At 36.5% G+C, this 13,580-nt stretch overlaps 2 protein-coding genes, 1 non-coding gene and 1 pseudogene across 3 annotated transcripts; 3 read left to right on the top strand and 1 right to left on the bottom strand.

Annotated features, from left to right (window-relative positions):
- Positions 1–210: 210 nt before the first annotated feature.
- On the bottom strand, positions 211–8,645 carry LOC146886813 (uncharacterized; annotated as a pseudogene).
- On the top strand, positions 4,983–5,089 carry LOC114182789 (small nucleolar RNA R71). The gene has a single exon (XR_003604225.1). It is a non-coding gene; the product is annotated as a small nucleolar RNA R71 (small nucleolar RNA).
- Positions 6,711–11,096, top strand: LOC114172214 (ubiquitin-like-specific protease 1). The gene is made up of 7 exons (XM_085672414.1): positions 6,711–7,084; positions 8,983–9,062; positions 10,014–10,187; positions 10,282–10,392; positions 10,485–10,566; positions 10,648–10,746; positions 10,829–11,096. The coding sequence occupies exons 3-7, from the start codon at positions 10,102–10,104 to the stop codon at positions 10,922–10,924; spliced, it is 474 nt and encodes a 157-aa protein (XP_085528540.1). The 5' UTR covers positions 6,711–7,084; positions 8,983–9,062; positions 10,014–10,101; the 3' UTR covers positions 10,925–11,096.
- Positions 11,097–12,904: 1,808 nt separating this feature from the next.
- On the top strand, positions 12,905–13,339 carry LOC114180500 (uncharacterized). Its single transcript, XM_028066815.1, has one exon. It carries the CDS (start codon positions 12,905–12,907, stop codon positions 13,337–13,339), a length of 435 nt encoding a protein of 144 aa, XP_027922616.1.
- Positions 13,340–13,580: the final 241 nt, after the last annotated feature.

Raw genomic sequence — 13,580 nt, 5'->3', positions numbered from 1 at the left:
ATTGCATGGTTTGCCTTATTGAGATGATTGGATGCTAAAAACTTACCTTTTACACACGAACATAAAACTATACACACAAACACATAATTACATTCACAAACACATTTAATCACACAAAAGATGAAATTGAAGTGCAAAAACATAATTAAAACACTGGGTTGCCTCCCAGGAAGCGCTTGTTTAACGTCACGAGCCTGACGCCTGTTTCATTTAAGGTTCATCAAGTTGAATGATTGTGGCGAACCTATCAATCTCACCACCAAGATAGGGCTTCAACCTTTGCCCATTTACAACCCAGCTCCTTTTAGATTCAGGATCCTCTAGTTCAATGGCTCCATAAGGTTTCACATTTTTGACAAGAAATGGTCCTGACCACTTTGATTTTAGCTTTCCAGGAAAAAGCCTTAACCTGGAATTGAACAATAACACTGATTGACCAGGATAAAATTCTCTTTTGAGAATTTTCTTGTCATGATACGCTTTCATCTTTTCCTTGTAGAGCTTAGAGGACTCATAAGCGTTGAGTCTCATTTCTTCCAATTCTTGCAGCTGTAATTTTCTCTTTTCTCCTGCTGCCTTTGGATCAAAATTCAAGAATTTCAAGGCCCAGAATGCCTTGTGTTCCAGTTCAACCGGTAAGTGACATGACTTACCATATACCAGCTGGAATGGGGATAAACCTGTGGGAGATTTATAAGCAGTTCTGTAGGCCCAGAGTGCATCATCCAACTTCATTGACCAATCTTTTCTTGAAGATGCCACAGTCTTCTCTAGAATACGCTTGATTTCCCTGTTTGACACCTCCGCTTGTCCATTGGTCTGTGGATGATAAGGTGATGCAATTTTATGCCGCACTCCATAATGTTCCAAACATTTCTAAAGTTGAGCATTGCAAAAGTGTGAACCACCATCACTAATCAACACTCTTGGAGTACCAAACCTGCAAAAGATGTTCCGCTTGAGAAATTTGATTACAGTTTTGGCATCGGCCTTAGGAGCTGCTACTGCTTCAACCCACTTCGTCACATAATCAACTGCCACCAAAATGTATTCATTTGAGAAAGAAGATGGCAGTGGTCCCACAAAGTCGATTCCCCAACAATCAAAAGCCTCAACCTCTAAAATGATATTCAGTGGCATTTCATGTCTTTTTGAGATTCCCCCTATTCTTTGACAGCTATTGCAGTGTTGCACATATTTGTGTGCGTCTTTGAATAAGGTGGGCCAATAAAATCCAGATTGGAGGACTTTTGCAGCTGTCCTCTCTCCATTAAAATGCCCTCCATATGGGGAACTATGACAGTGCCACATAATGCTCTTTGCCTCATCATTGGATACACACCTTCTCAACAATTGATCAGCTCCAATTTTGAACAAATGAGGATCATCCCACACATATTGGTGTGCATCTTTCAGGAATTTCCTCTTCTGGTGCCAATTAAAATCTTCAGGTATGACCCCTGCAGCTTTGAAATTGGCCATGTCAGCAAACCATGGCCTTTCTTCCACTATCATCAATTTTTCATCAGGAAACTCCTCCTGCACCTCTGATTGAGTGTTGGTCACCTCAATATTCACCAATCTAGACAAATGATCAACTACAAAGTTTTCACTTCCCTTTTTGTCCTTGATCACCAAATCAAATTCATGCAACAATAAGATCCATCTAATTAGTCTTGGTTTTGAATCAGATTTGGTTAACAAATATTTAATTGCAGCATGATCAGTATATACAGTGACAGATGAACCAATCAAATATGCTCTAAATTTTTCCAATGCATAAACTATAGCTAGCAATTCCTTTTCAGTTGTTGCATAATTAATTTGAGCTTCATTAAGGACTTTGCTAGCATAGTGTATAACATGAAAAACTTTGGATTTCCTCTGTCCTAAAACTGCTCCTATGGCATAGTCATTTGCATCACACATTAACTCAAAGCCTAAATTCCAATCAGGAGCAATTATCACAGGAGCTGAAACCAATTTCTGTTTTAACAATTCAAATGCATGCAAACATTCAACATCAAAATTAAAAGGTGTATCCTTGTTGAGCAAATTGCTGAGTGGTTTGGCAATTCTAGAGAAATCTTTGATGAATCGTCTGTAGAACCCAGCATGGCCTAAAAAACTCCTGATACCCTTCACATTTTTGGGTGGTGGCAACTTTTCAATGATCTCCACTTTAGCTTTATCAACTTCAATACCTTTAGCAGAGATTTTGTGGCCCAGAACCACACCTTCAGTTACCATAAAATGGCATTTTTTCCAATTCAAAACCAGATTAGTATCAACACACCGCTTTAGTACGATGTTTAAGTTTTCCAGGCATTGATCAAATGAAGCACCAAATACAGAGAAGTCATCTATAAAGACTTCTATGCATTTTTCCACCAAGTTCGAGAAAATTGCAAGCATGCATCGTTGAAAGGTTGCTGGTGCGTTACACAATCCAAACGGCATTTTCCTGTAAGCAAACACACCAAAGGGACAAGTAAAAGCAGTTTTTTCTTGGTCTTCTGGATCCACTGCAATTTGATTATAACCAGAATATCCATCCAGAAAACAATAGAAAGCTTGCCCTGCTAACCTTTCTAGCATTTGATCCATGAAAGGCAAAGGAAAATGATCTTTCCTAGTGGCCTGATTTAATTTTCTATAATCTATTCACATTCTCCAACCTGTGACTGTTCTAGTAGGAATTAATTCATTTTTATCATTACAAATAACAGTCATACCTCCTTTTTTTAGAACTACCTGGACCGGGCTGACCCAGGCACTGTCGGAGATGGGATAGATCATATCTGCATCAAGTAACTTCATTACTTCTTTCTTGACCACCTCTTTCATGGTTGGATTCAATCGCCGTTGAGGTTGTGCTACAGGCTTGTAGTCTTGCTCCATATGAATTCTGTGCATACAGTAGGATGGACTAATTCCTTTAAGATCAGATAAAGTCCAACCTATTGCACACTCGTTGGCTTTAAGAACTGAAATCAGCTTTTCTTCTTCAGAAGCCGTTAAAGCACTACTAATCACCACTGGTTTGTTACCTCCATCTGCAAGAAAAACATATTTTAAATGAGGAGGTAATACCTTTAGCTCCAGCTTCTGACTTTCAGTTCTATTTTCTTGCTGCAATTTCTCAGGTTGTATATCATTTGATTCAATTTCTTTTGCTGAATTCAGATGTGTTAGGTATTCATCAACTTCCTTTTCTTCATCTTCCTCCAGATCATCACAAGCACCAATCAAAGCTTTTTCCAATGGGCTTGCCTTTGCTAATTGCTTCCTAGATGATAGAAAAAGTTCATCTATCACATCCATCCTGAAGCATTGTTGCTTGTCCTTCGGGTGCTGCATTGCTTCAAATACATTAAAGTTGACTTCATCATCTTGCACCCTGACCTTCAATTTGCCATCATCAACATCAATAATGACCTTGGCCGTCTTCATGAAAGGTCTTCCCAGTATTAGAGGAACTTCAGTGTCTTCCTCAATATCCATTACTACAAAATCAACTGTGAACATGAATTTGTCAACCTTAACCAAGACATCCTCTGCCACACCATAGGGATATTTCATGGATCTGTCAGCTAGCTGTAATGTCATCCGTGTAGGCCTCACTTCCAGATCTCCTATTCTCTTTAGCATAGACAAAGGCATCAGATTTATACTGGCACCCAGATCAAGCAATGCCTTTCCCACTGGTAATGTCCCGATTGTAACTAGAATAGTGAAGCTCCCAGGGTCTTTAGATTTTTGAGGTAATGATTTCTGAATTATAGCACTACACCCTGCTTCAAGCTCCACTGTCTCTTCAGAGAATCTTCTCTTTTTTGTTAGGAGCTCTTTCATGAATTTTGCATATGTCGGCATCTGCTCCATAGCCTCCACGAAAGGGATGTTAATCTGCAGTCGCTTGAAAATGTCCATGAATCTTGCAAATTGTCTTTCCTTGTCTTTTTTGGAGGGATTTTGAGGGTATGGTAGGCTCTTCAACTGAGACACCTATGTCTCACCCTTCTCCCTTTTTTTCTCCTCACTTTTATTTTTTTCTTCCTTTTCTTCTCTTTTATTTACAAACTCTCTTTTATTTTGTTCTTCCTCTCCCTCACACTCATTTTTTTTCATTCTCTCTCTCGTTTTCCTCCAACACCTCCTCCTCTACACCCAGGTTGTCTCCAATCCCTCTTCCCACAACTTTACCACTTCGGGTGGTAATAGATTTACAATGCTCCTTGGAATTAGTCTGTGTGTTGGCTGAAAATTGACTTGTTTGCTGATCTGATAATTGTTTCGCCAACTGTCCAACCTGTGTTTCGAGATTTCTGATTAAAGCTTCTGTATTTTTCTGATTAGTCAAAGAAGCTTGCATAAACTTTTCTAAAGTATCCTCCAGTTTAGATGTTCTGTCATGCACCGAAGGATAATGTTGTTGCTGTTGTTGATAAGGAGGTTGTCTGTTTGAAGGACCAACATCTTGCTTCCATCCAAAGTTCTGATTTGGATTGTTTCTCCATCCCTGTGAAAAGTTATTATTGTTGGAGAAATTTCCTGGTCTTCCTTGGTTGCTCACATATTGAACTTCTCCTTGTGAGCTACTCTAATAAGAACAATGACCATTTGGATGATCTCCTCCACAGAAGTCACATCTCATGGGTTGTTGACTAGGAGAAGATTGCACAACTTGCAACTGCTCTGGTAATTTAGACATTTGCTTCGTCAGTGCTTCAATCTGTTGAGTCAGAATCTTATTCTGAGCTAAGATCGCATTTGTAGTACTAAGATCAAGCACTCCCTTCCTCTGAACAGTTTGCCTATTATGCTGAGCTTGATGATCTGTGGATGCCAATGCCTCAATGATTCTTGTTGCTTGCTCCGCATCTACACTCATCATTGTTCCACCTGCTACTGCATCTAATATCATCTTGGTGTCAGGCCTCAGACCATTACAGAATATGTTCAATTGAGCAATATCCTCAAATCCGTGATTTGGGCATTTCCTCAATAAGGAATTGAACCGCTCCCAAGCTTCACAGAATGGCTCATCTGGTCCTTGCCTAAACGTCGAAATATCAGCTTTGGCTTTGATGTAGCGAGATGGTGGAAAGAATCTGTTCAAGAATTTCTCCTCAATATCCTCCAACTGTTCAAACTCTGATTTGGATGTGACTTAAGCCATTCCTTTGCTTTACCTGCCAAAGAAAAAGGAAACACACGCATGTATACATGCTCAAGATCTCCTTCTTGAAAGCCCATGGTTCCTATCAATTCATAGAATGTAGAGAGATGAGTGTATGGATCTTCATTATCCATTCCAGTGAATTGATGAGAACTGATCAAGCTGAGGAAAGCTGGCTTCATCTCCAGAGTTTTAGTGGTGGATGGTATTGCTATGCTAGAAAAATATCTCGGCCCTTGTTGCATAGCATAGTCTCCAAGTGTCTTCCTGGCTGGAGCTGGTCTTTGATTCTCCATGTTTTCTGATTAAGGTGTGATGGAAGTACTGGAAGATTCTTCCCTTGTCTTTCCTTGCTTTTTTTTGCTTTTGCCTTTGTTCCTTCTAGCTGTCTTTTCTATCTCCGGGTCAAATGCTAATCGATCTTCAGGAACCTGACCTCTTAAGAGCATAAATCAAACAGCTCAAGCAAGAATTAGTACAAAGGAAAAATTTCATAAGCTATCTAATAAAGAAAAATATACACAAAGCTGGATGAGATAACTAGAAATTTCAAAAGAACACCGTTCCCCGGCAACGGCGCCAAAAATACTTGTTGGCCTCTTGGCAAGCGTACCAAAAGTCAACTGTAGTATAATGATTTAAAGTAGGAGTGTCGAACCCACGAGGAACGGATTCAGTGAAAATTAATAATTATCTCAATCAGCATATATATGCAGAAATTTTAATTCGATGGATTATCAGCAGTTAAACTAAATTGCATAAATAAAATACAGTAAAACAGAAAATTAGTTAAAAGATCAATAAAAGAAACTGGGATTGAATTTCATCTATCTCCCTTGTCTGTAATCTGGATGAATATAATATATATAACATCTGAAAATACCAATATTGATGCACACTCAAAAATCATTTATATCGATCCCTCGCGTATAAAATTCATAAGATTAGTTTCCTGAATATTGATTCCTCACATATTCAACAAACTATCCAGCATTACGGTCGAGTGTTAAAAGCAATTGATATATTGAGATTTATTCCTAGCATCACAATATATCAAGTATCATTGTTCAAATCAGATTTTCAGAAATACTTTCCAGTCAGATCTAAAAATCAAAATCAAAACATCTATTGATCAGATAGAAGTAAGCATTAAGAGCAAAACAATAATACCAATACTGAGTAAAACAGAAATGCTATATATAAATATCACCAGATTACATCCAAGTGCGAGTAGATTACATTCAATCCCAAAGGAGAAGATTAGCCACTCATGGTAGCCAACAAAATCCTATGAGCTAAGAACACTACGCCAAATTTAATAATAGATAGCGCACTATAGACAACACTTCTATAATTAAATGCTATAAATGAAGATAGCACAATATAGATAGCGCTTTATTAGGTAAGCGCTATTAGAATGGGTATACATAGATATCGTTTTTTCATAAAGGCGCTATGTATGTTTCATTTATATTTAAAAATAAATAAATTATTTTAAATAGATGAAATAGATAGCGTTTTGTAATCCATTGAGAGCGTTTATGCAAAAAAACGTGTTCTATGTATCATAAAAAATTCCCTCACGCCATACAATATTTTGCATTCATGTTTTCTTTTCATCTGTAACCCTTATGCGAAAGCCTCGTCTCCCACCAAGTAGAAGCAGCTACGTCTCCAACCACAGCAGAAGCACCTACGTCTCCAACCACTATAACAACAACATTCGCATCCTCCAAGCACAACAACATCATCGATATTTCAATTGGGCACTATCAATTAAGGGTTTGTGAAATTCGTTCTTCTTCTCGATCAATTTTTGCAGCGACGAACCAGTTCTCGTATCTTCCGGCAGCGGGCCAACAATGGCGAACTAGCAACCACTACACGACGGTCCTTCTTTGAGTACCAAATTCTCTTCCTTTCTCCTCCGATTCTTTGTATCTTTGTTCATTCTTTGTATTGTTTTTATCTATCTTTGCCATCAATGTGAATATATATGCTCTATTGTTGAAAGAAAAACATGGATTTCAAATTGTTGTAATTTAGGGCAAAAAAAGTGGGACTCGTGTTTGGCAATGACAGGGGGACAAGGGAAACTTTTAGTGAAACACTAATTTTATTGAGTGAATAGTGATTTTTCGTAGTTTCTTCTGTAATTTGTGTTTGAACTTAGAATCCATTTGTATTTGGTTGCTTAAACTTCCATCAATTTTGAAAAACAAACAATAACATGTTGGAAAGTTAAAAACTAAAGCAGAGTTGGAATAACACGATTAGGCATAATTGACAATGAGAATTTCCCTTCCAACTTCTCCTTACTATCCTTATTAATAGAAGTTCTGCAGAAAAATCATGGTAATATAAGGGAGTTTTCCAGAATTTCTTTAATACAATGAAATCACAAAAATTCATACCTTCCAATGAACAAGTAACTAGTAGCTGAATCATGATACTCGAGTTTCAAAGTAGCTAGAACATCACTAGGTCCTTAAGAAAGATTGGATACTCCCACACAAGCCAAAACTGTGTAAGTGTAACCAGTGGAAATTTTGTTTGTGATGTCTTGCTCAAGGCCTTGCTAACATTGCTTTCTGTCAATGATAAACAACATAATTAGCACCCAACTCCCTCGGAATTCCTCCTTGAGCATCTGATTCAGCTAAAATTACATAGCCAGTGCGGGAATTGAGATGCCAAAAGTCCAGCCCTCTAAAAAAGTCATGATTAAGTAAAATATTTGCACCCTTCCTCCCACTTGGATCAGACATGTTTCCTTCCGTGATCTGTCAAAGAAAACAATATTCAACGAAAACAGCCAAGAAAGAACTATGTGCATGATTTATACAAGTTTTATATGTTTAGCATATTGGAAAGAACTTTGTATATTGTTTTATCTACTGGCTAATTATGTTTGTTTTATTTTGCTATAACAAAACTTAAGAATGTTTCATATACTTCCACTTTCTTATACTAGTTCAGGTACCGATTTGTTTTCATGGCATCAATGGCTGTGATTTGTTGCTTTTGTTCTTCATACTGGCACAAACTCTTTGTAATTCTGCACTTTATTATTGCAATCTAATTCTCAATGTAATGTACTTCTGTCATTGTTTCTTTGTTCCTATATTTTTTTAAGTAGAATTTATGTATTCTTTCCTACCAAGATTAAAAAAAGTTACACTAGTGTATTTACTATTTGCTATTAATGGCTGAAGCTTTCTTGTTTAAATTCTTCTGTTGTTGGATTAGGTAGGAAATTGGAATTTCAATTTTTAATTCTAAATTGGTTGTTTTCTGCTTTGGTGTTCATTTTGAAAAATAAAGGACTGACTGTGAAGTGACCCAATTCATTAGGCATAGATAGTTGGGAAATAATGTTTTGTTTTAGAACTCGCATGTGTTACCATAGCAGAGCAGTAACCATAGGTGCCAAGATGTAAGGCTGTATGTTAGAATATCCCATGGTATTAAATTTTTCATATTATTCAAGATGCATATTATACAGTAGAATATACTCTATTAAGTCAAATAGTCTTTATCTTTCATATTATCCACTTAATGACATGGCACTTATTTATTCTTATGAGTGATTTTTCCCCATAATATTATTTATCTGACCGCTTGTCTACTATTATGAATTTTGTTTATACTTTTTTTCAACGTATTTTGATATGCTTCTAGTTGAGTACTATTCTGAAGTCTCATATGTGGCTTTGACTTTGTGAAGGTTTTTATTTTTATCTTGAGAATTGAGATATTGTTCTCGTCATGATTTTGGAAATGCTTGTGTGTTAATACAGATAACTAAAGAATGCTTGGATAAAGCAATATCAATATGTGCACCGGGAGTGGAATTCAAGGCAATTTGAAAATCAATTCAGTAAGATGTCACCCCCTATTCCATTTGTTCTCATTCTTGTTCCCTCATTTTTCGTATACTGCAGAAAGCCAGAAATCCTTGGCCAATAAGATTCGATGTAAGAAATAGTTATTGCATAGCTTTAGACTCAGGAATAATTTTGGTTCCCAAAAGCCACTTTTCCACTCTTAGTTTAACAAAAATAGGTGATAATCTAATCAACTGCAAGGTAAAAGTTGAGCTAGCTCTGATTAAATTTGAAGTATTTGGTGAAATTAGTTGAAGTAGGTGATATATGTAAAATGACATAAAAAGACTTATTTTGTTTTTTCTATAAATTCTACTTTGTTTGGTAGAAAAAACAATTTAATTTTAATTTTTTATTAAAAGGATTGGTAAAATTCGTTGAAGTAGGTGATATATGGAAAACGATATAAAATTACTTATTTATGATTTATGTATAAATTATACTCTGTTTCATAGAAAAAACAATTAAGGTAATTTAGTTTTATATTTTTTATGAATTTTATTTTTTTAAGATCGAATAGCTTGTTTAATAAAATAGTTAGAGTGCAGCATAAAAATCATTAAAAAGATGGTACAATGGGTAATACATTTAAATGGTAAGGATAAAATGAGAAAAAAGTTGCAAGTATATGAGCTATAAAAGAGTTTAGTTCGTGTCTTCAAAAAAGTTTGTTGTAAACAATATAATTAATAAAATATATTTTATGTTCTTGTTATATAATACCAAAAGAGAAGATCCATGTTAACTTTCACTTAACTTCCGTTACTCTTTGCAAATATTACTTAAATTACCTGTTAAGTTTTGTGCTACTAGTTTGTTTATGGACCTATTAGTGTTTCAAAGTTTTTTTTGTTGCAACCTTATTTTTTATATTTAAAATGTTTAATATTTCTGTCAGCTTACCTATTCTTGGTGTCTGTAACAATTATTGTTATTTTCTGCAGAAAACAATGAAAGCAAGACACTACACGTAAGGCAAATCATAAGGGGTTCTTCTTTTTATCACCCCAAATAACAACACATGAACTACCAATGAAAGAGAGAATGCAAAAAATAGTAAGTATATTTCTTGACAATGGAGTGATTAATAAGTTTGTTCTTGCTCCTATCAATACAGGGTAATACTTTTTTTTTCCTAACTTTATCAATAATGTATTATTTTCAAAGTTAGATGCACAAAATCTAATTTTGTTGATTGATTTCCAATTTTAACCAACATTGGGTCTTGCTCGGAATCAATCTTAAAATGGAGATAATTTATTATCTTGACCCATTGGCAAAAGACATTAATATAAGGCAAGATTTGAAGAAGTTGTTTGACATGTAAGAATCTTCTTAATGTGATTCACACATATATGTATACTTTTTGTATATTTTGTTTTACTTATATATGCTTCATTTTTATTATTAAGAAGGGTTAAACAAACCTACCGAGCTCAAAGAGGGTCTATGGTTTCAAAGTCTAAGTTAAGCAATATCAAATGGACACCGATTAAGGTAGATTTCAATTGTTTATTTGAAGATCAAATGTTGTTGTTTTATTTGAAGGTTAATACTAATTGTATTGATGTTTTCTAGTGTCCAAAACAATCAAACGGCCATGATTGTGGGTATTACATTTGTCGATATATGAAGGAAATTGTCACATATTGTGAAGGAGGGACAATTCCAATAGATGTAAGTTATTTTAATTGTATGTATTATTCATTTGTAGTAGGATTTTGATTGACTAATTTTATTTTATTTTTCTTTGTTGTAGTATTTTCCTAGTTGCAGATGTCAACAATATTCGGACAATCAAATCATTGAAGTCAGGGAAGATTGGTGTTTTTATCTCATTAGTAAATCTTTATAGGTTAGTAGGGAAGGTTAGGAACAATGTTTTGCCTAAAGTGTTTTGGCCCCACAGTCTAGCAAAAATGGAACATGATGGATGAGTATTGTAAATCTTAGTTTTTTTCTAATTTCTTTCATGTAATATTATACTTTTTAAAAAATTTATAAACATCATTAAGTTTTTTGTTTAACTATGTAAGAATTTAAAAGCCCTTTCATTTCAGTTTTCCTTGATTTCAAGTTCGAACTCTTTATACAGGCATGTGAGTCAAACAATAAAATGAACAAATTAAATAAATTATAATAAAAAATAATCAAACCAATACAGATCGCTTGTTTTAAAAAAAATTATCTATTGATTAATTGAAAAAGTGTTATCCATTAATGAAAAATAGACAATGTTTGTTTGAACAAGCACTATCTACTAATGCATTGAAAAAGTGGTACCTATTGATGAAAAATTGCTCTCATAGACAGCGCTTGTTGAGTCAAGTGTTGTCTATGAGAGCTTTGATGGACAACATTTTCTAAAGAAAGCGCTATCTATTAAAAAATACATAGATAACACTTGTTTAGACAAGCGCTATTTATCAAGTGTCATTAGACAGCGCTTTTTTACAAGCGCTGTCTATTAATAGATATCGCTCCAATAGATAGCGTCTAAAAAGCGCTATCTATTAAGAAAAAAAACGTTGTCTATTGCCAAATTTGGCGTAGTGGAAGAAGAAGAAGAAAATGAGAAACTGTGATGCTTCTGGTAGCAGCTCTGCAGCACGGACGTGTTCTTCTCCCAAAATTCCAAGCTTGCTGCAGTTCTGAACCTCCAAAATATATATACAGCCCGAACTCTCGCTTGGGCTACTGAGTCTCGCTTGGGCGAGATAGAGTACTTCAGCATGAAGGAAGGGTCTCGCTTGGGCCACTCATTCTCACTTAGGCGAGATAAAGTTCTTCACGTTGAAGGAATGTCTCGCTTGGGCGACCATGTCCTTGCTTAGGCGAGAATTGAAAAACTGGGCGTGGCTTCTTCACGAAATCTCGCTTAAGCGAGATCAAGCTCGCTTGAGCGAGAAAGGCGGCAAGTGTCTCGCTTAGGCGAGAAGACTTTAACTTTTGGGCGAGCCTGTCCTAGCTTGAGCGAAACACCTTAGTTCTGAGCGACCTATAGCAGATTTTCCTCCTTTTCTTCTCTATTTCTTGCTTCTCCTTCACTCTTCTTGAGTTCTCTTTAATCTCTCCTGAAAAACACACAAAATAGGATCAAATGATTTCTTTAATTCAAAACTTGGAAGCCTGTGATTGAAACTTAGATTTAGGGAGAATCAATATGAAATGAACACAAATTTAAAGCATAAGTGCCAGAGTTTGTTATGAATCTTTACTGAATTTTGGCACTTATCACTAAGCATGAGAGGGAAGCTGAGTTCTTGACTTTACAACAGGGCAATATGACTATGCAGGCTTACGTTAACCGATTTGAATATTTGGCGCGGTTTTACACACAGAATATCACAGAGGAATGGTGTTGTCGAAAATTTTAGAGGGGTCTACGACATGAATTGCTCAGGGTTCTAGTGCCACTCAAGATCAAAGAATTTCCTCTTTTGGTGGAACAAGCAAAAAGTGTGGAACAGTTAGAGATGGGTCTAGTTGCGTAGCCAGACTGCAGAGGAATGTTGTGGAGGCTAGACACCAGAAGAAGCCTTATAATTGACCTCAGACGTCGTCATCAGGGTTGAAGTGTTTCTAGTGTGGGGGAGCACATTTAAAAAGAGACTGCCCCAGACTTGCTCGTAACGCAGGGAGTAGTGGGGGGGAGTGTATTGTGAGTGATCAACTCGACCACTTTGCAGACAGGTGCCCTAATAAGAAGACGGTCGTAGAGCCACGACCATAGTTGCCTTCTACAGAGAGGCCAAGAGTAGCATGGGGAGTGTTTGCGCTGACTAGCGCCGAGGCAAACCGAGTAGGTAATCTTATACAAGATACGTGTGTAATGATGGGTCAGAATGTATGGGTACTTTTTGATTCGGGAGCTTCGCATTCTTTTATTTCCAATACATGTGTGGGGAGGTTGGGATTAGAGGTTCATGACTTGGGGTGCGAGCTAGTAGTCTCGACACCGACGTATGGGCAAGTTACAACCAGTACTAGTTGTGATGGATGCTCGATCGAACTGGCGGGCCGTAGGTTCAAGGTGAACATCATCTGCTTGCCATTGGAGGATTTGGATGTGATATTGGAGATGGACTGGCTGTCCAATCACCATGTGGTAATGGATTGTGGATGGCACAAATTGATATTCCCAGAAACTGAAGGGGTAAAATTGATCTCATCTCAAGAAGCTATGAAAGAACTGAGAGAGGGAGCTACCTGTTTCATGATGATAGCTCAGTCAGAGAAAAAGAGTAGTGAAGAGCAGCTCCGTGGATAGATGATCTATTAGATAAGCGGTGAGGAACTGGGTGTTCTCAAAGATTGACTTGAGATCTGGGTGTCATCAAATTTTGGTCAAGCCAGAGGACGTACAAAAGACGACATTCCAATCTCGTTATGGACATTACGAATATGTCGTGATGTCGTTTGAGGTGACGAATGCTCTAGCAGTATTCATGGATTATATGAATCGCATATTCCGACAGTGTCTGGATAAGTTTGTTGTTGTATTTATCGAT

This window comes from Vigna unguiculata, chromosome 4 (assembly GCF_037176805.1).
Source record: "Vigna unguiculata cultivar grain cowpea cultivar isolate G323 ecotype 2 chromosome 4, ASM3717680v1, whole genome shotgun sequence".
Lineage (NCBI taxonomy): Eukaryota > Viridiplantae > Streptophyta > Magnoliopsida > Fabales > Fabaceae > Vigna > Vigna unguiculata.
The sequence above is the reverse complement of the archived record's forward strand: the minus strand, read 5'-3'. Positions and strand labels throughout refer to the sequence as shown.

Excerpts from the sequence above, each read along its gene's own strand:
- LOC114172214 (XM_085672414.1), top strand. The coding sequence starts at position 10,102 with ATGAAAGAGAGAATGCAAAAAATAGTAAGTATATTTCTTGACAATGGA. Across the intron at positions 10,393-10,484 it reads TTGAAGAAGTTGTTTGACAT|GGTTAAACAAACCTACCGAG; the intron begins GTAAGAATCTTC and ends ATTATTAAGAAG. Across the intron at positions 10,567-10,647 it reads TCAAATGGACACCGATTAAG|TGTCCAAAACAATCAAACGG; the intron begins GTAGATTTCAAT and ends GATGTTTTCTAG.
- LOC114180500 (XM_028066815.1), top strand. The coding sequence starts at position 12,905 with ATGGGTCAGAATGTATGGGTACTTTTTGATTCGGGAGCTTCGCATTCT.